Here is a 26,499-nt window from a genome sequence, read left to right on the forward strand (position 1 = left end):
AGCAATTTTTACAGAATGTACATTTCGAGGCTAAAAGGAGGATTTTTCATAATCGGTAAACATTTTTTTTTTTTTTAATATTCGCTTTATTCTCTTTCAAGTTCACTCTCTTCACAGTAGTCGACGTGTTCTTCTTTCGAAATTTTTGCCATTAATCATACAAAAAAAAGAAAATCTGGTGCAATATAAACGCCTCTCCAGTACCACCAAACGTTTGGAGAGGGGAGATTTCTCATTGGCCATATAACGGGTTTATATCATCTATCCGGCTGAAACGCTGGCATTTAACTAGGTGAAACTGTGCCACAATGAAGCCAACCACCGAAGTATCGAAGTCTATTTCATTTTCCTTTTTCCTAATCTGTTGCACTACGTTTTATTATAACAACGTCAGAGCATTAGAAGCGGAGAAAAATACGCCAAAACACGAAGAACGTGGAAACAACGAAGGTAATTTTATCGTTTGTTTCTTTCAGTAAACGTTCTACAAGAGTAAAATTAATTTTTATATACATTTCTTGACTGTGACATTAATTATCGGAAATATTTTGCAAAGCAGAAGATAATGTATTTTATTTTTTATTTCAAAATGCCTAATAATGTATATTAATATGTCTAGATAATTCATATTATTTTAATGTATATTTATCTTCTGTTAAATATACATTATCTTAATGTATATTTAGCAGAAGATAATATACATTATCTTCTGCTCTCCAAAGCTTGCATAGCGCCAGATAGGCGATAAGGTTTATTTGAATAAACTGATTTATTTATTATTATTATTATTATTATTATTTTTTTTTTTTTTTTTTTTTTTCTTTTATTGTATTTCTTTCTTTCTTTATTCTTTGAGCGAGTAAACACAACTAAGTCATAAAATGGAGGTTAAATTTTACGTAAGAAATTTTACGAAACATTTATTAGCTTTTATTTATTAGAGAATTGCATTTAATATATAGAACTGAATAATTTTTTCTAGCAATGTTTAATCTTTCTACGGAAGTCGCGCTGTGTTGAAGTCTAACATATATTATTGACTACGATTATTGGGAGTACTATTATTCATAAAACAACATCCTGAGATTACGATAAAAACGAACCAGGGAAGAGAAAAGAATGATGAAATATACAATTGAAATTATAGTTTTAAACTTTTGTAATTTTATTTATCATAGACATATAATTCACTATATTCTAGGAAGATATATTTGTGAAACAAAGCATTTTTTTTAAAGTAAAAAAAGAAAGCAAGGAAAGTTACAGAAAGATATAGTTGCTCGAAATGAAACAACTTTTATTTTTATTGATTTATTTCAATTGTTTTGTTTTTACAAACACAACATGAAAAGTTCTCTTAATCAGATCATTTCCGTCTTGAAAATTATGTCATTCGTCGGTTAGCTCCAAACATTTTAGCTAAAATAAAAATGTTTTATTTTAAGCACGTTTAGGTATCAATCTCTAGTTTCCACAACAACTCCTATTTCCTTGTAAAAAAAAAGAAAAAAAAAGGAGTGGAGGAGGAACAGTGCGCGCGTATATATATATATATATATATATATATATATATATATATGTTAAAGATACCAAGTAATTTAAAACCTGGTTTTACTCCATTTCCCAAGTAAACAAACAGACTAAAAGTCAAGTTTGCGCCTGCAATTGATGCAAGTCTATCTGATCCCACAGGTCGTGCAGGATCAGGGCAACTCGTGGCAAAGGTGGAACAAGCTCCGATCACTAATCTTAATATTTACCCTTAATGCCAAAACACATCTCCAAGAAGGGGATATATGATGTTTTGTATTAAAGGCAAGGGGCCACTACCCAGACCGGTTTCGACCTTTATTGAGGTCTCGTCAGTGGGAGCTAGGCTAGAAATACCAAGATATAGTCATACCGAGCTTGTAAGTATTTCGCCAAAACAAGTTACCATAAGGTGTTTTAACCTTATTAAATAAAAATCTCTGGAGGAGATATAAATGTAGGAAGTATTTTTACCTTGGGTATAAATATGTTAAAGATACCAAGTAATTTAAAACCTGGTTTTACTCCATTTCCCAAGTAAACAAACTGACGAGACCTCAATAAAGGTCGAAACCGGTCTGGGTAGTGGCCCCTTGCCTTTAATACAAAACATCATATATCCCCTTCTTGGAGATGTGTTTTGGCATTAAGGGTAAATATTAAGATTAGTGATCGGAGCTTGTTCCACCTTTGCCACGAGTTGCCCTGATCCTGCACGACCTGTGGGATCAGATAGACTTGCATCAATTGCAGGCGCAAACTTGACTTTTAGTCTGTTTGTTTACTTGGGAAATGGAGTAAAACCAGGTTTTAAATTACTTGGTATCTTTAACATATTTATACCCAAGGTAAAAATACTTCCTACATATATATATATATATATATATATCTACGCGCGTATACACACACACACACACACACACGCACGCAAACACACACAGTGTTCGATAAAAACCTCCTTACTGCTAAGCCTTGATCGCTCTTTATTTTTTCCCTCCCCTCTTTGCCCCCTCTAAATAATTCAAGAAAATATGCAAAGTCGAAAACAGACAGACCGACAAACAAAAAACGGTATTTGTTATAATTGAGACCCAATTTTGCTGGCTGGTTTTTGAGCACACCTAAACATTGAATTAGTTGCTTAGGTGGTTACCACGGCCCTGATCGAAGGAGAACTTGTATAATACTATGTTGCGAAAATCGCCAAGCGTGCGGTTGCTTCACGAACCGTTTATCATCGCAGTCATCAATACACCACATGTTGTTCTTTCCGTATGTCGTTCTTTTTGTCGCATGCTTTTGCATATTCATTTCCTAAAACAAGTTGCCACAAGCCTTAATCTTGCAGAATGATATAATGGATGACAATGTTGACGATCAGTTGCATAGTTTCTATTGAAGTGCCAGACCATAACAACAAACAGAAATCTCCAGATTTTCATTAAATAACGTTATTTATTGATTTATCTGTATACCAGAAGGTATTCTAGTTAAAGTCAGAAGAATCCCATACATAATGACATTCTTCTTCTTATTTTGTTTTTCATATGTAAATTTTATGTTCATACTCACGAAATGAAGGTGAGTACCGGTTTTACACCTCAATCTGATTCGATGGTCTTCATAGCTTAGTCTTGCATGCACTTCGGTCGGAAATACCTGAGTTCGAATCTTGCCGAAGACCTTGTAAGGCTTTCAGATGAAGGTGAGTTATTCGATCCCATACCTCGGATGGCAGGGTTTTTCTATCCAAAACAGGCAATTTAACCAAAGAACAAACACACAAATAACAGACAGACAGAACACACTGGTCTCAGCCTTAGTTGTTCGGCCGTAATCCTAAATAACCATCTTATTCGGTGTGTGTGTGTGTGTGTGTGTGTGTGTGTGTGTGTGTGTGTTTAAGGAAGGTATTGGTCTTCTATGCACAGTTCATGCTGATATGTTTGTAGAGGTGTCTGTTCCTGAGCTTAATAAATTTGGTTGCCATGCATTAAGCTCAGGAACAGACACCTCTATAAATATATCACCCTGCCTGAACTCCTGGTTGAGAAAATCAACAGATACACGAAGTGAGTAACGTTAGCTGTCGTATTTATTCCATCTCTGGTTCATTAATTCTGAATATCTTCCTGATTATGATTACTATTGTCCGACCACAGATGCGAGATCCTCGGATGGCAATGTGCCAAGAGTCAATCTAAGTCGAAGGGTAGAAGGGAATAAGGCAATGTACGAATTCGTTACCAACACGCGAAATCACGTGTTTTAGGCAAAAATGTCCAACTGTTGTACAAGCAAAATAGTTACCACTCAAAAAACTAGAATTTTCATAAAAGAAATGCCAGTGTTCCGATGTGTAATAATAAACACTCATCCCACGAAACGCATTGATTGTCCTATCATCGGAATGGATTCGCCTTCTTCTGCCATGCGCAGAAGTGTCGAGGGGGTCTTGCATCTGTGGTCGTACAGTACCTAAGATTTTCGATGCGCTGTTCAAACCAGACGAACTGACAAACTTCATTCAGGTATAGACTGTTGTTTGGTTGTCCACGCCAAATGATTCTTCTTGCAAATTTGTACTTCAAAATCATCTGTGGTACACGAAATCCCGTTCATCACCTCCCACGATTCATTCTTGAGTTCTGAAATCGTTCAATCTCATTTCTTCCAGTAGAAATTTCACAGGGGACTTCGTTTTGATTTTCAAAGGTCTCTGAAGCAGTTTTAATGATTTTAAAATAAAACTGATACGGATTATTTGCTCTTTCACATCATTCATTTGGAACAAAGCCATTAAACTGCATTTGCATAAGAGCGATTATACAATAATGACAAGCAATGGACTAACTTATAATTAAGCTGTGCAACAATAATTGAATTTGAGAATAACAACAAAAATAACATTGGAATTGATGGATGAGCGTGGATCTCCTGGTCTGATGCATCCTAGTTTCTGGTAGTTGCATGATAAAGCAGGTAGGGTATGACGACGGTATTATGAATTAATGGACACATCGTACCAGATGGCAGCACAGCAGATCGGTAAGAGTATGATAGAGTAATGTATGTCTCTTTATACCGGTGGAGTGGTCTGAATGCTACAGCTTATCAGAGCTATGTTGTCATCTTTTCATGCTCACCTTCATTCATGTGGTAATGGTTACTTCCAGCAGAATAATGTGCGATGTTATGTGACTTAGTTCATTCGGAAATGGTTTATTGATGGTGTAGGTGAATTTACTTATAATTTATCTGCTCAGTCACCGAATTTTAACCAAACTGAACCTTTGTATGACCTTGTGGAATATAATGAAGTGTATATTGTCCAGCATCCCACGGGGATGATTTCAACAGCTAGAGTTACTTTCTTATTTCTGAGAATGCTGTACGAGAAGAGAGGGGAGGGGCCAAAGCGCGCACCACTCGCTATAAATTCCGTTACCTCACAGCGAGGGGCTTTTGATATATTTAGAATACTCCTGTTTTATTTCTTTTTTTTTTATTCAATTGGAGAATAGCCAAACTGTTAAATGGTCGGGTTTACTTGATTCATTTCCTTTTAGATGTAGTTCTTCATTCACTTCCTTGACAGTTTTACAACTTTTCAGCATTTTTTTTCAACTGAAGTCAAATGGTTTCATGAAAGATAAAATTTGAATAAGAGCGAATTTTAATAAGTTGCGTCAAAACTTACGTCAGTAAAATGACCTTATACGAGATTTTTTTTATCTCTTCTAGGATATGATAAACTTTATATAGATTTTTCAGATGAGGTGAGTTAGCTGGTTAGCGGTGGTAATTCGTTTTTGTCTCAAAGCCAGGACAAGACTAGAGAATAAATGAAATAAGACATTTATAGCATATTATGTAAATAAAATTATCTCTGCTATCATAGCAATAATTAGTTTCTGTAGAGCCAATAATAGTTGGCTACGAGTTAAGAGAAAATGAATTTGAAATTTTCCATTTTTAAAAGTATCCACAATATGTAGGACGATCCCACTGTATTGGAGTAACAGGAGTGTTTTAGCATGTGGTAAAAATTGGTTCGTTTTCATGTTTGCAGTTCCAAGTGTATTATTCTAAGCATCTTATGATGTCATTCTGTTATATGTTTTTGTCCTATCTACTGCCTGAATCATTGCCTTAATATTGCCTTCGCTTAGGAGATTCTGATTGTCTACGAAAGTGACAGTTTTCTGTGAAAAATGTTTTTCTAATTGGGAGAGAACAAAAAAAAACGAGAAGAGTCATCTGTCTAATAGAAAAGGATCCAGTTTCTTTTGAATGTGTTCATCATCAGATTCAGTAAGAAATGCATTGTGGAGATGGCGCCCTGGAAGATTTGGGATGAACTTCTACGTTGTATATATTAAAATTATCGGGGGCTGTGGGCAAAGAAATGTGTATTGTGGAAGTAGTAGCTTAATGATTTGTTGAATGGACAAATTCGTACTCACACAGAGTTAATGAAGTTATTGGAGGTGTTGCATTGAACATGGGCTAGAAGTTTTGCTCGGAGTACTCCTCAAGTGCAATGGGGTTTTAAGCCCAAATACATAACTAGGGCTTAGCAAAGTATCTTCCTCTTCTCTCTTGGTGAGGAGTTGTATTTCGTGTTGTGTATTCGAATGAGCTGAACATTCATATTGATCCATTCTGATAATGGATTTGTTGATACTGGCAAGTAAAAGTTATTGTACAAAAAAGAATCGCTATTGAAATCTGGCTATATTTTCAACTCTTGCTGGTTGGGTGTAGATAACACACATAGAGTCATTTTTTTAGTTTAATTTTATTTATTTATTTATTAAGTTGTATTTCAGTTTTGGTAGCATTTTATCAAGGAGTAGAAGATGCTGAAGTCGTGCAATAGAGGGTTTGGAGTTCTGGGTACTGATTACGAAACAGTTATTGAAGACCCAAAGCAGTCTATGTTACCTTTACTCCATATCAAATAAATAGGAAAGTGGTCCAGTTGTTTGCATTGAAATGATCTATTGTTAACAAACAACCTTGATATGTCTAACTTTGAAATTAGAACTGCTGACTTGATACGAGAATTTAGAAGAGTCGTAATATATCGTGAGATGTTATGGGTGGGGGCTGTGGTCTCACATCTGGCAATGAAAGTCATTTCTCAGATGCAGACCATCATAAAGCATCTATGCCAAAGGATGGCTTCGAACCAGCTGCTTGTTAGTTACGCTAACTACTCGACCAACCAGACCGGCATGTGTTGGAATGTAGCTAGAAGTATTTTGTGTTCTTGACGAAAAAGACGGATTGTTTGCTATGGTATTGTTCTTAATCAATTACGTATTTAAATAAATGCTTGTACGGTATATATACTGCTTGGAAAGAAATCAACGGACACCATAGTGTGAGAAATAAACAGCCATGATGTCGTCTACCTTAATAAGATGTAGGTCCTCCTTTCGCTGAGATGACTACAGCAGTCCGATAGGAAATACTTTCCACCAGCGTATGATAGCGATCAATGGAAAAATTTGACTATTTTTCCTGTAGGCATGTGATGAGGTCCTGGACTGTTGTGCGGTGGGCGTCCATTGACCTCACCCGACGTTCCAGTTCATCCCACAGATGTTCAATTGAGATCAGGGCTCTAAGGAGGCTAGTCAAGTGTGAAACACAGTGCATTGTGTTGCTGGAATAGACAATGGTCAGTTCAGTAGAAATGTTACAAAGTAGGAAGCACTGCATTGTGCAGAATGTTCAAATACCTCTTGAAGGACAGCGTTCGTGGCCCCATAAACAGAAGACCGAGGCAAGAAAAACAGGGCAATACCATCACATCGATACCTCCAAATTTCATAGTTGAGGTTACGAACTCTGGTAAGAGACGTTCACCACACAACAGTCCACCTGCTCGGTAGAGGGTATAGCGTAATTCTTCGATCCATACCACAGCTTTCCAAGCTTCAACATCCCATTGTACATGCTCTTTCCACCGCTGAAGACTATGCTGCATGTTGGTTCGTGTAATTTGGGGCTTGCATATTGCAGTCCTGTCATAGAAACCTATGTTGTGAGCCTCGGTTCTCAATGTTTTTCTGCAGAGGTATGTTCCAGTTGATGTCCGGAACTCCGTATTCAACATGTCGGCCGACGAATGGCGATTTTTACATATTATCCTTCGTAGCACCCTGCGTTCACTTGTTCGGTGAGTGTAGTGGGTCGTCCACTACTGGTGGCACTTACATTTGACTTTTTGCGCTTTCATCTCAGTATGGTATCGCTGATTGTTGACCTAAGATGGCCCTTGTCAACAATTTCACAGCTATTTCACCGAGACACAGTTGCACTGACTTGGTAGCATCGTATTTCTGCAGTTTATACTGGCTACAAACATGTGACTCCTTACACGGCTCGATGCACATTACCCATGAGGTGTTCGTTGACTTCTTTCCAAGTAGTGTATGTATGAGTTGATATATATTTGCATATGTACTAATGAAAGTCATATTAGGAGGCACTTGATAATAAACAACCTCACACTAACTATATATATAATATAATCTAATATAAAACGCAAAATCATGAGTTTATTACGTCCAAATATCAGTGAAGAGATGTATCGTCATTTAGGTAACAAAATAATTCAAATCATTATTGAATATTACAGCATTTAACAAATTAAATGTTGCTCTAACCAAATACGGTACTGATGTGCTGTACGTTTTTTAGACGCACATGTGAGCGGAAGGATTCATATAAAAAATAAAAAAATAATAATAAATAGCCATAGCTACAGATGCGTTACTGAATTTATTTACTATTACATAATTTTAATGAGTCGTTGTAATATTACACTATTTGAGTTCATTAATTATTTATGTAGTTAAAGTCATCTATTCAAAACCTGTAGTTTTGTCATTTTTCTTGAAAAATACTTTTATTATGCCAATTTAAAAAGATAGGTTTTAACTAGTAGTTTTCTTTAATAAATGCAGTTATTGAAAAGTGCTATGGAGAACTGGGATGCTTTCCTCCATTGCCTCCAAAGGAAGGTGATTATCCAAATGAACGAGAAACCATCAATACGAAATTTTGGTTATACACCAGGAAAAATCAGAAAGATGGACAGTTGATTAAGGCAAAAGATAAAATCAGCGTAGAAAATTCCTTCTTTGACCCAGAATTGAATACAAAAGTTTTATGCCATGGATGGTTGGACAACATGCGGCTTTCCACTTGGATGCAGGTGAGTGATAATGAGCCTACATTTTAAGCGCCAATTATTCTCTCTGTCTTTTACTCTCCCACTCGACATATCTTTTGTCAACTATTCTTTTAAAACCTATATTTCATATTTTCCAACACGAAGGACCAAGATATTAATTTTACTACTTAAAAAAATGCAAAAAAGAAGAAAAATCAGCTACTAAATTAAACACATAAATAAAGTAAATAATTTCTTTTATTTTCTCAAATGGGTAGGTGGAACTCTAAGCAAAGTCGAACTCTAAGTGAAATTTCGAAATCATCAAGCAGCCTTCAGTTTAATTCTCACGATAATTGAGTTAATGACAACCAGCGAATTTGAAAACTTTGAGAAAAGATACAACAAACTACCACCATCTCGTGTTCTTAAATATCATCTGGTATTATTATCAGTAATATTATGACTTCTGCTGTCGTGTTTTCTGAGATGTATAGAAAAAGAAATCGATTTTCTGGGATTTACGAGCTCGGTGTCATTATCTTGGTCTGTCCCCGATGCATCTGGGTATCAACAGCTTCATCTCTTCCCCAAACCGAAGCATTTGAAACGATATCATTTTGTGCCAGAAGACAAAGCAAAGATAGCCCTAATATGTGATACTATCAACAAAAAAAAGCAACTTGTTTTGCTGATTTTCATAATTCTATCATTGCGGAACTCTTCGAACAAAGTAAATGTTGTTCTACTGAAGGAAGTTTATGGATTACAGAGATGACTATCTTAAGAAATAACTAGGCATATAGCAGAAAATTTAAGGAAAGTCTCTAAATGGGAACTTATACTGAATAAGTGAAATATATAAGCGTATCACACACACACACACACACAGAGAAAACTTCGATGCATTGCTTTTCAGCACACATACACACTACTAATTTTTGTTGTTTTACTATGCATATTCTGAAAACTCTCTCAGATTTATATCTAATCTTTTGCAGAAAATACGGGATGAATTTCTTCTTCATGGTAATTACAACGTCATTTTTACCGACTGGGCTCAAGGAAACAAAGGTACTCTGAAACAAGCTGCTGCAAATTGTATGCTAGTAGGAGCTGAAATTGGTCTTTTGGTGAATTATTTGGTTGTAAGTATTTTTATTTAATTAAATCGCAAACTATAAATCAAACATCCTTTAGACATGGGGTATTGTTACCTCGTAGAGATTAATACGGTAAAAATAAAAACTAACTAGTTAGTCATTAAGATTAATATTTGAATCGAATTAAATAATAAGTAGTAATATTATGCAAGAACACCTTTCTGATCTACAGAACATATTCTACAACTTTAAAGGAAAATATTAAGACAATATAGCGGTTAATTGTATTTGTGTTTTTATTGTATTCAAACTTAATTTTAATGTCGCTTTATAACTTGTTTTGTATAACAATTATCAGTACACTTGTTGTCGATAAGGAGTTAGGCTTACTGAGACACAAAGTAAACGACAAGTAGAATGATAACGAGATGAAGCATATCTATCTATCTCATACCTACTCAAATTTTTCTAACCGTAGCTGCAGGCATTACCATCCTATTCATTTTCTTGTAATTGTCGGCCATGTTTCCATGATGCCATAGTCGTATTAACGCGAGAATTAAAACGAATCAATAAGTGGTATATATTCTATAATGGCTAAAACGCAAACCAAGAAACGACTGCTCAATGCAGTCATTGCAACATGATAATATATAAAGTTATTTTTTTATTTATTTGTTAGCTGTATAAATTGTACCTTTTAGATTCCATATATTTCGGACGGCCTCCCTGTTTCACCTTGAAAATAATTTTAAAAAGCCTGCGGTCCTTGAGAGTGCGTCAGCTACTATTCAATAACCCCATCAAGGTTACTTCTGATTAAGCTTTGGGTTTATTAAATTAGATTCCTTTTGAACAACACTTTTATACAAAAGACTCACCAATGCCGTGTCACACGTTTGATAAAGTAAAAAAATAAGAAGAGTCAATAGCCTGTAGCGAAAGAACTAAGTTTGAACACAACTGACATCTGTGCTAGAAAAGCATGTCAAATTTGACATTAATTGCTTCAAGTGTGGCAGAAGTTAGTGTCTTAAACATGGCCATTATCTGTTGATGAGACCTTGACAGAATTATCAAATTAGAATTTCAGTGAAAACAAATTTTATGAACCATCTTGTTTTCCAAATCAGTATATTTGTGGAAATCAAAAACTTTCGAAATCGAAATTTCCACATCTCCTTTAATAGATAAATAAAATTGTTTCTGAGGATAAAATGTAACAAATTAACTCTAGATAATATCTTAACTAATATCTGAGCAATCTTTGTACATTTGACACCAAACAGCAGGTGTATAGGGAAGCTAATGATTTTGATGTGAGTTTATCAAAATGTGTACACACCTGAGATAAAAAGCCAAACAGCTATTTTTTTTTTTTCACCAGGTGTTCACTTACGCTTGGATGTGCCGATAGTTCCTTGGCATGAAACTCTTAGATCGTAGTTTACGATCTCAGAGTTTCGCATACTGGCTGTAAAATAATAAGGGATTTTTATACCATTAATTTGTGTATACACCTTTTCAATTTTTTTATTTTTTCATATAAAAATTCCACTTTGACTTGAACAAATTGTTTTGTTTTTTTATAATTATTATAAATAATTTAATTTTTCTTCTAATGTTAAACCATAGGAAAATATTTAAATCGGAAAGCTTCGTATAAAATATAATCCTTTTTTTTTTTTTTTTTTTTTTTTAAGAAAAGGAAGGTTCATATATTACACGTTTTCATTTCCATAGGATAATTTTGGAGCCAATAAAAGTAATTTTCATCTCATTGGACACAGCCTTGGCGGTCAAGCTGCTGGAGTAGCTGGTTTATACATAAATAAACCTGGAAGAATAACTGGTAAGTGTTATATTACTTTCCTAAAGAATTTGGATTAATACAATATGCTGATGTAAAAAACGATGCAATAAAATGTATGAAGTATTGTAGAATACAGTAAAACCTCAATATAACAACCGGCTTGGTTGGCCGAGTGGTTAGTGTATCCGCTCTCCAGCCAAAAGGCTGCGGGTTCGAATTCCGCCGTGGGCATGGATGGCTGTGATTCTCCTACTAACGGTCTACCATATGCACTGCTGTAACTTGTCTCCTGGCGCAGTATGACATTTGAGTCTTTATGCAATAAAAATCAACAACATCAATATAACAGACTAATTCGGGCAAGGGTTGGCCGTTAAATCCGAAAGTCCGTTATATAATAAAGTAGATTTTCCGAATGCGCATGTTAAAAAATTGACAAATTAGCCATTTACGTGTTTTTACTTATATAGAAACCTTTATGTAATTAAAATTAAATACTGTATCTATGAAAAGTTTAATTTTCTATGTGTATTATTGTTTATAACCCCACCGTGGTTTTAAGATTCTAAAAAACCAATGATATAAATGTTTGATAGAAATAAACAAACATTTTCCCGTAAATAAGCTTTAATTATATTTAAATAAACAATGTTTCACATGTGACATATGAACCGGAAATTTTTTCCGTTAAATCCGAAGTCCGTTAAATCAAGGTCTGTAAAACTGATCTCGAGGGTTTACATTTTTCAAAAAGGCGCATTCATCAACTTAAGATTGAATATTCTGAGTCAATTGTGTAATGGTTTGCTGTTTCCATTATGTTTTCATTATGTTTATATATATATATATATAATTTTAGCTGTTTTACAATGTTATTTATTATTTGCGATTACGACGAAGTAACTAAGGCCATATGAGGTCAGTGTGTTAGGTCTGTTAATTTACTGCATTCTTTTGGCCAATTTGCCTGTTTGCAACAATAAATGTTAGGCCTCTTGGTATTCTATTCCAGGAGGACTAACCCTACCATCTTAGTATGACACTGGTTAACTCACCTACAAATGAAAAGCCCTGATAAAGGTTTTTTGCATACTAGACGAGATTTCCACTGAAGGTCTTTCAAGTCAATGGACATTGTCGATCACTACTAGGGCACCACCCTCTTTCTAACAACTAATTTTCCATAACGGACGGGAACGACAAGTCGTACTTTTTCGGAGAAAGATGTTCTATCATATTTGACCTAAACTCATAAACAGCGGACAAGAGATGAGCACAACAGCAGTGTTCGCTGTCGAAAGTGGGTTGTGTCTTGTTTAGTTGTTTTGCATCACGAAAGAAGTAATCAAGGTTATAAGGACAGTGTATTATGTCTGTTAAAATCGTGTTTTCTGCAGCTAGTTTGGCTGTTTTGCAGGATGGATTTTGAAAATTATAGTTAAAGCGGTTTTCCAATACAGCGATTGTTGTATTTTTATATTCAAAAGCAGGATTTTTGATAATCATGTTAAAGGAGTTAAAGTAGATGGCGGTACTTGTTACCTGTTTCTTCACCAGATGAAGATTATAATTAGTGATAGTCTTGGTTAAGCTATCTCTGAGTGGCTACCAGTGGAGACTGAACTATCCCCACTCTGTTTCTAAAAGTTAGACAAGGCTAAAATGTTCTCGCCTACTTCCGATAGGAAAATAAAAGGGTTAGCGGATTTATTTATTTATTTTAAGGTGGAAAAGGGGACATTTTCCTCATCCGTTTATTTATTTATTTTTATGCCAATCCCAATTGAAATCTTCATCAAGGCAGATAAGATGTGCAGTGTTTTCTTAAGTGAGAACCCTGCTGAAAAACCTTTCAGTGAAGTGATGTTCCATAGAAAAATCGACTGGATCATAAGAGAGAGAGAGAGAGAGAGGAACAACAGTTGATAATCTTGTCTGTATTGGGTAACTGATATGGTGGCCGTACACTTGGAGGCAACAATAATGCGATGGACTAAAATTACAGTCTTTCGTCAAATTTATACCGCAGATTTCCTGGAACAGACGGTGGTTTTATAATCATACTCATGAAATGTTTTCAGCCTTTCTTGCGTATGATTATATAACCATATCAGGTTATAGAGATTTTTTTTTTACTGTAACTAGGCAATCAAATTCTGCTGGTGTTTCCATAAAGGGTCAAATGTACTTATCGATATTATCTATGGTTTTCATTTACTAACTAAACAACAAATAAGAGTATTAGACAAATTTATTAAAAATATACTTTGATTACACATCAGTTCTTGCATTTACGAAACTGTTCAAGTAACAAACATAAAGGATAAACACTGTAAATCATAAAAAGAATGATACCTGAAGAAACACTGATTAAGTCGTAAGGTATTTGACATGTTCTTGCACAGACAGAATGTTCATAACTCCTACTTAAATTCTTTTATAGCTTTCGGCTCTATCATGGAATATATCTTGAATTAATCTGAATTCCAGTGAGAGAGTGATAGAGAAAAAAAAAACAAATAAAACAGTTATTGCTTCTAAATAATGCATTGCTTGCGAAATACGACGATGGAAGAAAATTGTGTAGAACACACATATCCAACTAAAATACAGTTTTAGTTATGGGAACTAAATGTTGTCTAATGTGCTCGTAGTGTTAATTAATCATATTAAAGATGGATTCATGCCAAATACCGGACACGTAAAATTACCAGCAGTTTTTAGCGAATAATCTGTAATCTACGGTGGATAATATTATGAATTTTACATGCTTATTTTTAATTTTTTTTTTCTTTTGAATTGGGGAGGGAACTTGAAGCTCTGTGACACTTTGTGACAGGAATGGGGTTATAAAAAGTATTTATTTAAAGAATTGTCATTTAATGTTGATCCCTTAACTAACTTAAAATATTCATATTTTTCAAACATTGACTGTTTATGATCCTTTTGTAATTTTTTTAAAGATATAATATTGGCAATTTAGTCAATGGTGACATATGCCCTTTCGATAGAAAGATTTAACTTCGAATCTTGTCTACAACGCGAAGAATATTTCTAGAGGCTTTGTTTCCATTGAAGATTAGTTTAGCTGATTTCCTAAGATATCAAAATAGAAACAGCCACAGAACGAGAACATAAACGACGAGATTCACATCTTGTTCCTAAAACCGCGTGAAATTAGGTTAAGGAAAGCAAAGTTACTCGGCTGTAACATGAATGGGTAAAGTTCCTTAAGTAGGCTAATTGAAAGTTGATCTTCTCGATTTTCATGACTATTTACAATCGTTGTATTTATGAATGACGTTAAGCACCTTGTATTCATTCGCATAAGGAAAGAGAGCTGTAGGCGCTTCATGTGTCAGGTCATTTTCGGAAGCTACATCGAATACTTGCACCAAAATTTAAATAGAAAATTTCCAGTGTAAGATGAAGTCTCAAAGGTAAGGATAAAGTACTTGAATTGGCCAATGAAAAAAAAGGGTTTCTGAATAAATTAAAGATCATCCTGCTTACGATTATAATTAAGGGACTTATATCATGTTCTCTCTCCATCCAAAAGTAAGCATTTCTAAAGGAAATGATTATATATATTTTTCATTTACAGCATTGGATCCAACAGTAACTTATTTTGCTGATAATGGACTGAAGGAAAGGTTAGACATATCTGATGCTGATTATGTGGACGTAATTTATAGCTTCGGTGGTAATGGGGAAGTTTCAGGCAAGTACTTTAATTTTTCTGTTTTAAAACAAAATTGTTAAGAACAAAATAAGCGAAATGTTTATAGCTGGACAATAAGATACTAGCAACGCGTTACAGTTGTTCAACTTAGTCCATCAAAGAAGAAAAAAAAATTGTAGACATACACAGGGGCGGCTCGTGCATAGACAGTGCGTAACTGCAGCACCCCCAATTTTTTTTGATATATAAATATATCTATTAATTTATTTATATTTGCTTGTAATATTTAATTTTATTATCAACAGTCTTATACAATTCTCTTATTTTGTATAAAAAATAATAAAAATCCATCTTGTAGCACTTAGGAGGGCGAAGGACGCTAGCAGCACTGTGTTTACCACAGTGTGATATTGCTACGCGCGCAAGCATATGCACATCATAGTGAGATACGAGCTATTAGCGTAATGCGGCACTGTCCGTCGCGCAGTTCCACTGTTGTTTATATGCAGTTTGCGCCAGTAGTAGAGTGTTCGTAGTGCTTATCGTGTTTACTCTGTCTCTTTAAATATTTGGACATTACAATTAAAGACATAACATTTGTTATAATTTTTATTTTAGAACATTATTGGGGTAATGATAATGGATTTTATTTTTAAGTAATTTTGAATTATACCAAACTGTATAATTTTAACGATAATAAACAATATTTTTTATGTTTAATTTTTTTTTTAAATTTTTACGATAATTTTGATATTTATCCAAACACTTATAATCGAAATATACATTGTATGCATATTTAAAGTTGCAAGCACCCCTACGATTTCAAGCCACGAGTTGCTACTGGACATACAATACTTTACGCAATTTAAATTCTTTTTGAATGTTTGTTTATTTATTTATTTTTATTTTTAAATAGGCAATTTATAACCTATTATGCGCTCCCAAGGTCTAGTTTCATACATAAAAATATTTGAGCAATTTATTCTAAAAAAAAAAAAAAACTGTGACGGTTATGTCGGACATGATCTTAATTAAGCCCAGTTTTATATCCTATTCTCTATAATAACTGAAATAGGACAAATACCAAGTTCTTTACTGAAAGTTGTTGCTATTTGAATACACCTTTTTTGTCTTCTCGAACTATGTTACCAGGTCATAACCGCTTACTACTACTTTTTATTGCGATATTTCGAGTAAAATTTAGGCTAAACGAACGAATATCTTTCCTACCAAGTTCAAACTTCCCCTCTGCCCCCTTCACCTATAAAAATCAACGCATTCAAATATTTCTTCACAACTTTATTCCATTTTTTTTATTTTATAGCCATTTCTTTTGTATTTTAGCTCTTTTACAAACACAACGGATGTATGACTACAATCTTAATGGTAAATTGCATTTAAAAGCGAAATAATAAAGTTTGTAAAGCAGAGGAAACATAAAGAGATGAATCAAGTGAATATATTTGATGGCTCATCTTGTAACCATGTATCATCCGATAGAAAATAAACCTTATGAGATAGGAAAAAGGCATACGCATATATAATTGAATATTTAATGAATGTTATGTTTATAGAAGGGAGTCATTAATGTATAACAAGCGGAAGATAAATGCATTTGAAATAAACATACTGGAAATGAGTTTACACGAAAACATAACACAATTTTTAGGGATATGTTAAACCAGGGATATAAGTTTTTATACTGCTTATAGAGTGTTTATAGAATAAGATATTTTCTTATTAAAATTCGTATTTCAGGCTATACAGATATTGTTCCTGATACTGGACACAAAGACTTTTATGTAAACGATGGTTTTCACCAACCAGGATGCGATAAACCACAGCCTGCTGGTCCAGGAGATAGCGCTTTCGATGGTAGTATTCTTATATCTATATTTTTTTAAGTAAGAACAATAATTAGATACTATATAAGAAATAACATGTAAAAATAGTAATTAGATATTATACAATATGGTAAAGCGAATGATTAACAATGCAAAAATAATCAAAGTGTGACTACTCTATAACATAAAATCATCTCCCACAATATGTAGAATCGTCATTGTAAATTTTTTTAATTCCATTAATTTTTGTTGTTGTTCACTTAAATAATCATTGGTCAAACTTATAAAATGACTTATTCTTTTTGCATTTCTACCGCAGGAGTAGCAAGGTCTCTTTACTGTGATCACTACAGAGCAGTGGATATTTTTATTATATCCATTAACCTGAAGGAATGTCGTTTCCTTGGAATAGAATGTGAATCTTTTGATAAATACAAAAGTGGAGCTTGTAATGACAGAACCAAGTACAGCGTTATGGGATTTCCATCAGATCGTTATGGATTGAATTCTATCGGCAAAAATACTCAAAGGATTTTTCTACAGACAAGTGGAAGTTCTCCGTATTGTGGTAAGTTGGCAGAATAAATAGATTCAAAACAATATTCATTAATAAAACATTGATTAAGCTATTAGGCGCTCATTTCTTCACCTTAAAGAAATATGTTTTATTAACTTATTCCAAAGATATCCATTTTCACCTAGATTTCAACCGCGGGCAGTTCTCTTGCTAACAGGTGTCAGCAAGAGAACTGCTCGCGGAGAGTTGCATGCTTTAGGACAAATTAGAACAAGGCACACGTTACTCACCTCAACACCAAACGACGTTTGGTCTGGTGTTTTTTACACCTTTCCTGGACTGTAGATGATTGGAAAAGGGATCTGTGGAGCAACGGATCATGCTTAGAAATGTTTCACTCTGATGGTTATGTGTGGATCTGGAGATTATCCGGGAGAACGGTTCCGGCAGGACTGCTTCATTCCAACTGTCAAGTTTGGTGGAGGCTCGGTAATGGTATGGGTGTTTCAGTTGGATATGGCTCGTTCCATTGGCGGACGTGTTCAAAACCATGGCGTCTGATGGCCACCTGGATAACTTCATGTTTTCGACTCTGTGGAAATTCTTCGGTAGTTACCCTTGCACGTTTCAGCACGACAATTTCCATGCCATACTTCACTGCCTGTCCGCGAATGATTTCCACAAAACATCGTCGAAACGTTGGACTGGCCGGCTCAGAGTCCAGACCTCAACCCGAAATCGAACATCTTTCAGAAAATTTCGTTCCGGAGCGAATTTCTTTCTGGACGAAATTCGCTCCAGACCACAGCGATCGTCATCAGCATCAGCAATGGGGATAGCTGTGCGCGAGGAATAGAAGAATGTTCCTGCTGCGATATATCAGAAATTGGTTGAAAAAACATTCCTCGAAGGGTAGTTGCTGTCATTCAGACCAAACGTGATCTCACTCCGTACCAGAAATGCAATTAAAATGTTTATTTATTTATTATTTTTATTTTTTAAAACACAGCTAGGTGGCTAAATACTTTTTTCAACATAGTGTACATTACAACCAATTGTAATATATTAGTTCCACAAGGTGGTGTCGAATGCCCGTGTGGGCATCCCGGTCGCTATATCATCACATGATGATGATGATAATGATGATTTATTATTATTATTTTTTAACATTTTATTATTTCTCAGATAAATTACATACATTATATCAATACAATTATGCATAACAAATACTTTCTCGTACATAAAGTTTTTTTAAATAATAATAATAACAATAACTGTTTACAACGTATATTATTATAATATTCATAATGATGATTATTACAGATGTTTCTTTGCAATCTTTACACTCTATATATACAATATCAACTGATACAATTACTCTATATCGCATACTTTTGTTACAGTTATTACATACATTACATACATTTGATTACATATGATACATTACTTTCATTTGTTTACATATGATACATCTTGGATGAGAACTAATTTCTCTGCTTTCATTCTCGAAGCTTATATGTAAGCTTATCTGAGGATGACACCAGTTGGTTATTATTTATTGTTTTTTTTTTTTTTTGCTGTGTTGGGAAGCTACGAAATCTATGATTTAGAAATTTGCACGCACGCACGCACGCGCGCGCGCACGCACACACACACACACACACACACACACACACACACACACACACACACACACACACACACACACACACACACACACACACACACACACACACACACACACACACACACACACACACACACACACACACACACACACACACACGATAACTTTAAATATGTCTTGATGCGTCGCTGAACTGGAAGCCTGAACGAATATATTGTGTTTCATTAAGTTTGTGTGGTATTTTGGGTGCGTGTTTCTTGTTCATAGTATGTCCTTAGAGCTCTTTCCAGGCTATTGTAATTTGTAAGGTTTCTGTATTCAAAAGCTAATTTGTTTATCATGTCTGGGATGTAGACGTTTCGTGTGGCCTTTCCGTAGTGATTATTGTATTTATATGTGATATAATTAGTAGTCTGAGGTCTTGTTATGTGATATGTATTTCTGACTGTCCTGTAGTTGGCATCGAAATAATGTTTTAGCAAGGCTGCATAGTGACATAAATGTTTTGCTGTCAGTATTTTGTGTTCTGACATTGCAATGTATGTAAGGTCGTTACTTTCTTTTTGTTTCCAAAAGATCAGTTTTTATCATTTTTTACTCTAATGACATTAATCTGTTTAGTTTGTAGGATGCACAGAAAGCATACGTTGTTATAGCACATCTTAGTACATTTTGGCATAATAATAATAATAATAATAATAATAATAATAATAATAATAATAATAATAATAATAATGTGTTCAATTGGTTTCAAATCTTACTGATCGTGATGTGTAGTTTGCAGTTTATAAATTCGTTAGCTTTTGACGGTTTGAGACAAATATTTCTAGATTATTTTCAGACGCAGTTTACGTTATGATGTTATAGTTACACCGAATTATTAATTCTTGACATAATTTCTACAGTTCTTTACATTAATAGGTAAAGACGTGTTGTATTTTTCTACGCTTGGCAAGATGCATTACTATAATTTTATGGTTTTGATTAAACATCTAAAAATGGTGTGACCATATTGTGAAATGACTTGAAATATTTATTTTCATGCTATGAGTCATACACGAAAGTTCCCAGGAATGTTCACGTCGATAACCAAATTATACAAAATCACTATTTATGTAGTAAACTATTGTGAGGATGATTTCGTTCATAGACTTTATGAACCTCATATTATGATTTTTTTTTGAAAATTGGTTTTTAGGGACAGAGGTCCTTGTAATAACTGATTTTCTTTATAACGGACTTGAACTTGGTAATTTCCTTTAAAACTGAATTGTAACTTTCTTTTGTCACTTCTTCAAATTTGTAGTTTTCTTTATAACTTTGTAATCTATTACTTTGTAATCTTCTTTATAACTTTGTAATCTGTTACTTTGTAATCTTCTTTATAACTTTGTAATCTGTTGCTTTGTAATAATCTTTATAACTTTGTAATCTGTTACTTTGTAATCATCTTTATAACTTTGTAATCATCTTTATAACTTTGTAATCATCTTTATAACTTTATAATCATCTTCATAACTTTGTAATCAGTTACTTTGTAATCATCTTTATAACTTTGTAATCAGTTACTTTGTAATCATCTTTATAACTTTGTTATCTTCTTTATAATTTTGCAATCCGATACTTTGTAATCTTTTTTATTACTTTCGATGTAACTTTCGTTGTAAATGTGTAATCTTTTTAACTCTTTAATCTGTTACTTTTTAGGAAAATAGATTTGTTTGTAATCAAACCTGTTTACTTAAAAGAGATGTAAATTATTAAGGTTTCAGGAACAACATTTGAAGACCACCAATAATTTTTAGTGGACAAACACCACTTTTGATTTTCCATTCAGAGAAAATTGCTTTATTTTCAAGCATTATTAACTGCCACAGTAATGAAAACAGTTCTAATTGCAGCTGAAACTGGAATAATCACATACTCCACCCATTTTTTTTTTATGTGTTGTAGCTCTCCATAATTAAACAAACAAAGGAGAATTTGTGATGGGTAAGTCAACGCTTTTGCATGACTGAGTAAAGGAGTCAGTCAATTGGCGCGTAGGTTCTTGGAGAACTAATTGCGCCATCGTACCTAGCTGTGCTAATCACGTCGTCCTCTTCACTGTGAGCAGTATCTTACACAATTTCCCATAAACTGCGAAGTTATTTACTAAGTGAGTTATAATCACTGCTAAAAGAACTATCTGGATCAGACAGCATCTGTGTGCGAAGTTATACTTCACCTCATTTCACGGGAGTGGTAATATATAATTAGGTTATGCACACATTAGAATGACACTTCAAATTGTTTAACACACCCCCCCCCCCCTTTATATATATATTTTTTTTTCTTTTTTAGTGTAGTAATTTTAGTAGTAGGAATTCTGTGGTTGATTTTCCAGAATTCCTTTTATTTCGATTTTTTTTATTGTTTTTCATACAAAAAGTAATCAGATCAGTAAAGTTCAATGGTTGTTCGCATTTAATTACGTTATTTATAGCAAAAATAATAATAATAAATACTATGTTTATTACAACTTTATTTAAATTTTTAGCTCTTTCATATTTACTAAATGTTTTTAAATATCAGGAATCATAACATTATAATTAAACGCATATATAGCAAAATAAATAAATAAAATAATAATGAAATCAATTCCTTAACCATTCATGCAAGTTTTTCTTCATTTCAGTTCATCAATATATTGCAAGATTTGGTTTAAAGAATGAACTGAAAACCAATTTCACACTTCGCTTAACTCTTAAAGGAACGAGAAACAAAGAGAGTTGGAACATTAAAGCAAAGTAAGTAATCGGTTCTTCCTTTTCAGTTATGTCTAAAGAATCACTAATAGTGCTGTAGCTGAAATCTCCAATATATAATGAGCTTATTCTACAATAATATGTGGAATGATTTCCTGTATTAAAGATCTTATTTATTTATTTTTCACTATAAGATAACGGAATTTATTTTAAATTCTATGCTATAATGTTCAAGATAGAGCTAGCCTAGTTTTTGTGCTATGGTTGGAAGCATTTGCCGAATCTCCGTGTTTTGAATTCAATGATACAGTTTTTAATCCTGATGTCTCCAAAATCAAAAAATTGCAGAATTAATATACGATTTAATATAAAGATAGAGCCGTCATCCACATTAAAAATCGTAGGTTTTTAATGTGGATGTATATATAAATCTAGGTATCACTACCAAACTCATTCTTAAGAGGACTGGCTGGATGGGCGAAGCAAGAATGCTTTTCATAATCCCCGTTATCTGAAGAGTAGGAATAGCGTGTTATTGAGCTATATAAATAAATAAAACTCTGATCATGGCAAGAGGGTAACAGCAATAGCTGAGCCTCAGTTAGAACTTCATTGGCTACAACACTGCCATCCATTACCCTCCCTGTGTATCCATTTTAGTCGCCTCGTACGACATGTATGAGCTACATGGGGCTATTCTTATCCTGGCCACCGCACGGGGGTACCAAACTCATTGACTATTGACATTTATGACTTTAGGGTTGAAGCAAGATGCTTTCATATTCCCCGCTATCTGTTGCGGTTACAGTGAGGGTAAAATTTATGAGCAGTCTGCTCTCCCTGAATGGGCATGGAGATTATGCATCGCTATAGGAGGTTAATATAGCTTTTGGTCTTCTATGTTTGAATATGTCCGTTGCCTCGTGTGCTGCAGCTTGCTGAACTAAATCGTTGGGGTGTGTGGACGTCTTTAGGAAGAACTTAGATGCTAAGGATTGTAGGAAAGAGAAAATATTTAGGAAGAACTTAGATCCTAATGATTGTAGGAAAGAGAAAATATACCCTATAGCGATACAAATCGTGTGCTGCAGCTTGCTGAACCAAATCGTTGGGGTGCATGGACGTCTTTAGGAAGAACTTAGATGCAAAGGATTGTAGGAAAAAGAAAATAGGAAATAGAAAATATATTTAGGAAGAACTTAGATGCTAAGGATTGTCGGAAAGAGAAAATATTGGAATGATACAAATATATTTGTATCTCTATGAAGTTACCAAACTCATTTAATAATGCAGAAATCATATATAGCTTATATACATGTAGTAAAAAGGTGTATTAATTTATTATTAATTTCTTCTAGTTTAAAGAAAAATATAAAATTTTATTTTATTTTTTTGCATTTTTAATTAAAGATACCAAAAATTTATATTCTTGAAGTAATTAGCGTCTATACACAAAAAGCCTAGTCGTGAAGATACTTCACCCACAAACTTTGTTTGCTTACACTTGGATAAAGGATTAAACCAAGAATATAATTTCTTGACATCTTTAATCTATAATATAACCAAGTGAGCCTGGACGCCGAAGAGTATCAGAATACAAATGTTGATTCAAAGCATTCTTTGAACTTTGAAAAATTAATCGCATGTTAATTGTTTCTTCTCCGAAAACCAGTTTTACGATTTTTGAAGATATCCATAATAGTCTGTCCTAGTTTGAAGCAGATATCATGCGCATGCCCAGTTCTTAGAATTGCGCCAATTCTTTGAGAGAACAAAAATGCAAACGCAAACACAGTCACAAAAGCGATAACTTAACCACAATCACCCTGTAAGTATTTTTAATATATATGCACGACCAATGTTGCAATTCTAATGTAATATTCTTCGAGTCTAACAAGATTTTCTGATTATACCTCATGGCCTTTACCCAGTAACACAGTTAATGTTTCATGACTAGTTTTCAGTTAATAACTTTCTTTCCCAATGTTCTTGTCTAGATTCTGATTAACATTTTTTTTTTCTTCGAAATCAGCAACGAGCGCACTAGTTCATTATTTTTGATTGTTCTGCGCAAACATTATCTACTTATGGCACGCGGATGTTCATTGGAATTGCAAGCACAGATTGTTGTTGTTGATCGCTATTAAGTTTAATATGAAATAAATTTATTTGTGTTTTATAAGTAATTTTGTGCTTTCTGTTTTGTAATTAATTTTGTGCTTTGTATTTTATAATTAAATCACTATTTTTATTTTCGATTTTTCATTTTATTTTCTTCTTTTTAACACTATCATTACTGTCATCGCTTTTACGTTACAAGAAAAAAATAAACATTTCCAGACATGCATTCAATGCATACACTGTTGAAATAAAATGTATTTATTTATATAGAAAGTCGCATAAAATTTTGAAATTGACACATGAGAAAAAAATATATATTCGCAGAAGTATTGTACGAATAAATGAAAATTATTTCTTAAATTCCTGGATATTAAGTTTATGTTATTATCCATTTCTGTACAAGTTCTTCCAAACATTTTGAATTGTTCAATTTTTATTTGCTGCAGTCCATCTGGGGATGCTAATTTCACTAAAGTTCTTTTAACTGCGAAAGATCTCGGTAATCCTAATAATGTCGTTGTGAGCTGGAGTAGAAAATTAGAACAAAATGTTGCTGAATCTCCCGCCTATTTCCCGATTGAGTACATTAAAATCACGACAGTCGACTTCATCAATGAAACGTAAGTGATAAAAAACAAATATCTGTATACAATATTTAAAATATTCAGTTTATAATTTTGGGTAATATAATATTAAGTCTCTAGGATTTATGTGGTAATACGTATATTTTTTATTTATTTATTTATTTATTTATTTTTATTTTCAGACAAACTTATCCGTATCTGCTGCTGAATGCTTCTCATTACGAGATTGAACAGAATACTACTGTCTTATTTAAATCATAACGGGTATTTATAATTTTCAAGACGTTTAGTTCTTATAATGATATGCATGTATATACCAGAATAGAAATATTTGATATTTCTTTATGTATATCCACTATGTGCAATATGTTGAATTTACTAATGATTAATGATTACTTAAAGTTTGGAGAAGGTGTACATAAATAGGCTATGTGATCTTAAATTTACAAATACTTTTAATATGAAAAAGAACTGAAAAAATTATAAAAAGCCATTAATCTGATCTCCTGCATGATCTCGCCCTATAGACGCCTGTTGATAACTAATGTGACTCACATGGTTGATACAGATATCTTCTGGATATCGTGGCCAGCCATCACTGACAACTGAACTCAAGGCTATCATGTATGAAGTCTTTCAGCATATAACACAACACACATAAAGTGCATCATATCGTGTTCTTGAGCCCTAACAGTTTGTATATGTCTATATATATAGCGTGTTTACAGTTTATATATATCTTTATATATAGCGTGTTTACAGTTTATATATATCTTTATATATGCCTACAGTTTATTATTATTATTATGGGCTGCTCTATGGAGTCATTATCCTCATCATGACACGCACGGTACAACATTTAGGCAGTATCTGTTATACCTTGCTAAGAACTCATTTACAGTCATGACACCCACAACTTTGGCAGCCTAAACTCGATTCTGGATCCTCTCCACATCCTTCTCGTCCCCAAGAACTCAGATAACCAGATCTGCACGCAGTGGTCAAGATGGGAGGTATTACCAAGGATCGATAAAGAGGAACAATAACCTGCTTGTCTCTGCACGTTAAAGTATTCTTCGGTAACCAAGAGCTGCTATACCCACTTTTGCTATGTGCCCTTTAACTCACTATCCACTAACACCCCCAAATCTCTAGTTTCGTCAATTACCAGTTGTATACCACATTGGTGGTATACAACTGGTAATCTTTTCACCTCAAAATGCATCACCTTACACTTTGCCACATTAAACCGACATCATTTCTCCTTAGCCAGTCTGCCAATCTATTCAAATTATCCTTCAAAATTTTGACATCATGTGTATTCACTATTCTTCTACCCAACTTTGCATCATCATCATCATCAACAAACAACTGAACAGTTCCTCTCAGATCCTCCTCTTCTATATCATTAATAAACAAATTAAATAACAGTGATCCAAGAACAGAACCTTGCGGCACTTCACTAATCACAGGCCTTCTTTTGGACTCTATTCCTGAATAAAACTACTCTTTGATATCTCTCCATCAAGCACCCTCCTGTCGATCTCACCAACCTTATATTCATCTTCATGTGCTGCAGTTTACTGACCGGAATTCCATGCTCAAAGGCTTTTGCGAAGTGCAGCAGTATCACTCTAAACCGATTTCCTTTATCTAACTGTATTATAAAATGTGAGCAAGTTACTGAGGCATGACCTACCCTTCATAAAATCATTCCCCCCCCCCCCCCCACAGTACCCATT

General features: G+C 33.8%; 1 protein-coding gene across 1 annotated transcript; it reads left to right on the top strand.

Moving 5' to 3' along the window:
* The first annotated feature begins 308 nt into the window (after positions 1–308).
* Positions 309–25,018, top strand: LOC150103398 (pancreatic lipase-related protein 2-like). Its single transcript, XM_090398466.1, has 10 exons — positions 309–450; positions 8,511–8,761; positions 9,721–9,867; positions 11,566–11,674; positions 15,240–15,356; positions 17,076–17,192; positions 17,481–17,729; positions 21,983–22,094; positions 24,620–24,793; positions 24,940–25,018. The coding sequence occupies exons 1-10, from the start codon at positions 309–311 to the stop codon at positions 25,016–25,018; spliced, it is 1,497 nt and encodes a 498-aa protein (XP_090254592.1).
* The last annotated feature ends 1,481 nt before the right edge of the window (positions 25,019–26,499 follow it).

This window comes from Typopeltis vanoorti, chromosome 9 (genome assembly GCF_054136105.1).
Source record: "Typopeltis vanoorti isolate ZY-2024b chromosome 9, IOZ_Tvanoo_1.0, whole genome shotgun sequence".
Lineage (NCBI taxonomy): Eukaryota > Metazoa > Arthropoda > Arachnida > Uropygi > Thelyphonidae > Typopeltis > Typopeltis vanoorti.

Excerpts from the sequence above, each read along its gene's own strand:
- LOC150103398 (XM_090398466.1), top strand. The coding sequence starts at position 309 with ATGAAGCCAACCACCGAAGTATCGAAGTCTATTTCATTTTCCTTTTTC. Across the intron at positions 8,762-9,720 it reads GGCTTTCCACTTGGATGCAG|AAAATACGGGATGAATTTCT; the intron begins GTGAGTGATAAT and ends AATCTTTTGCAG. Across the intron at positions 24,794-24,939 it reads GTCGACTTCATCAATGAAAC|ACAAACTTATCCGTATCTGC; the intron begins GTAAGTGATAAA and ends TTTTATTTTCAG.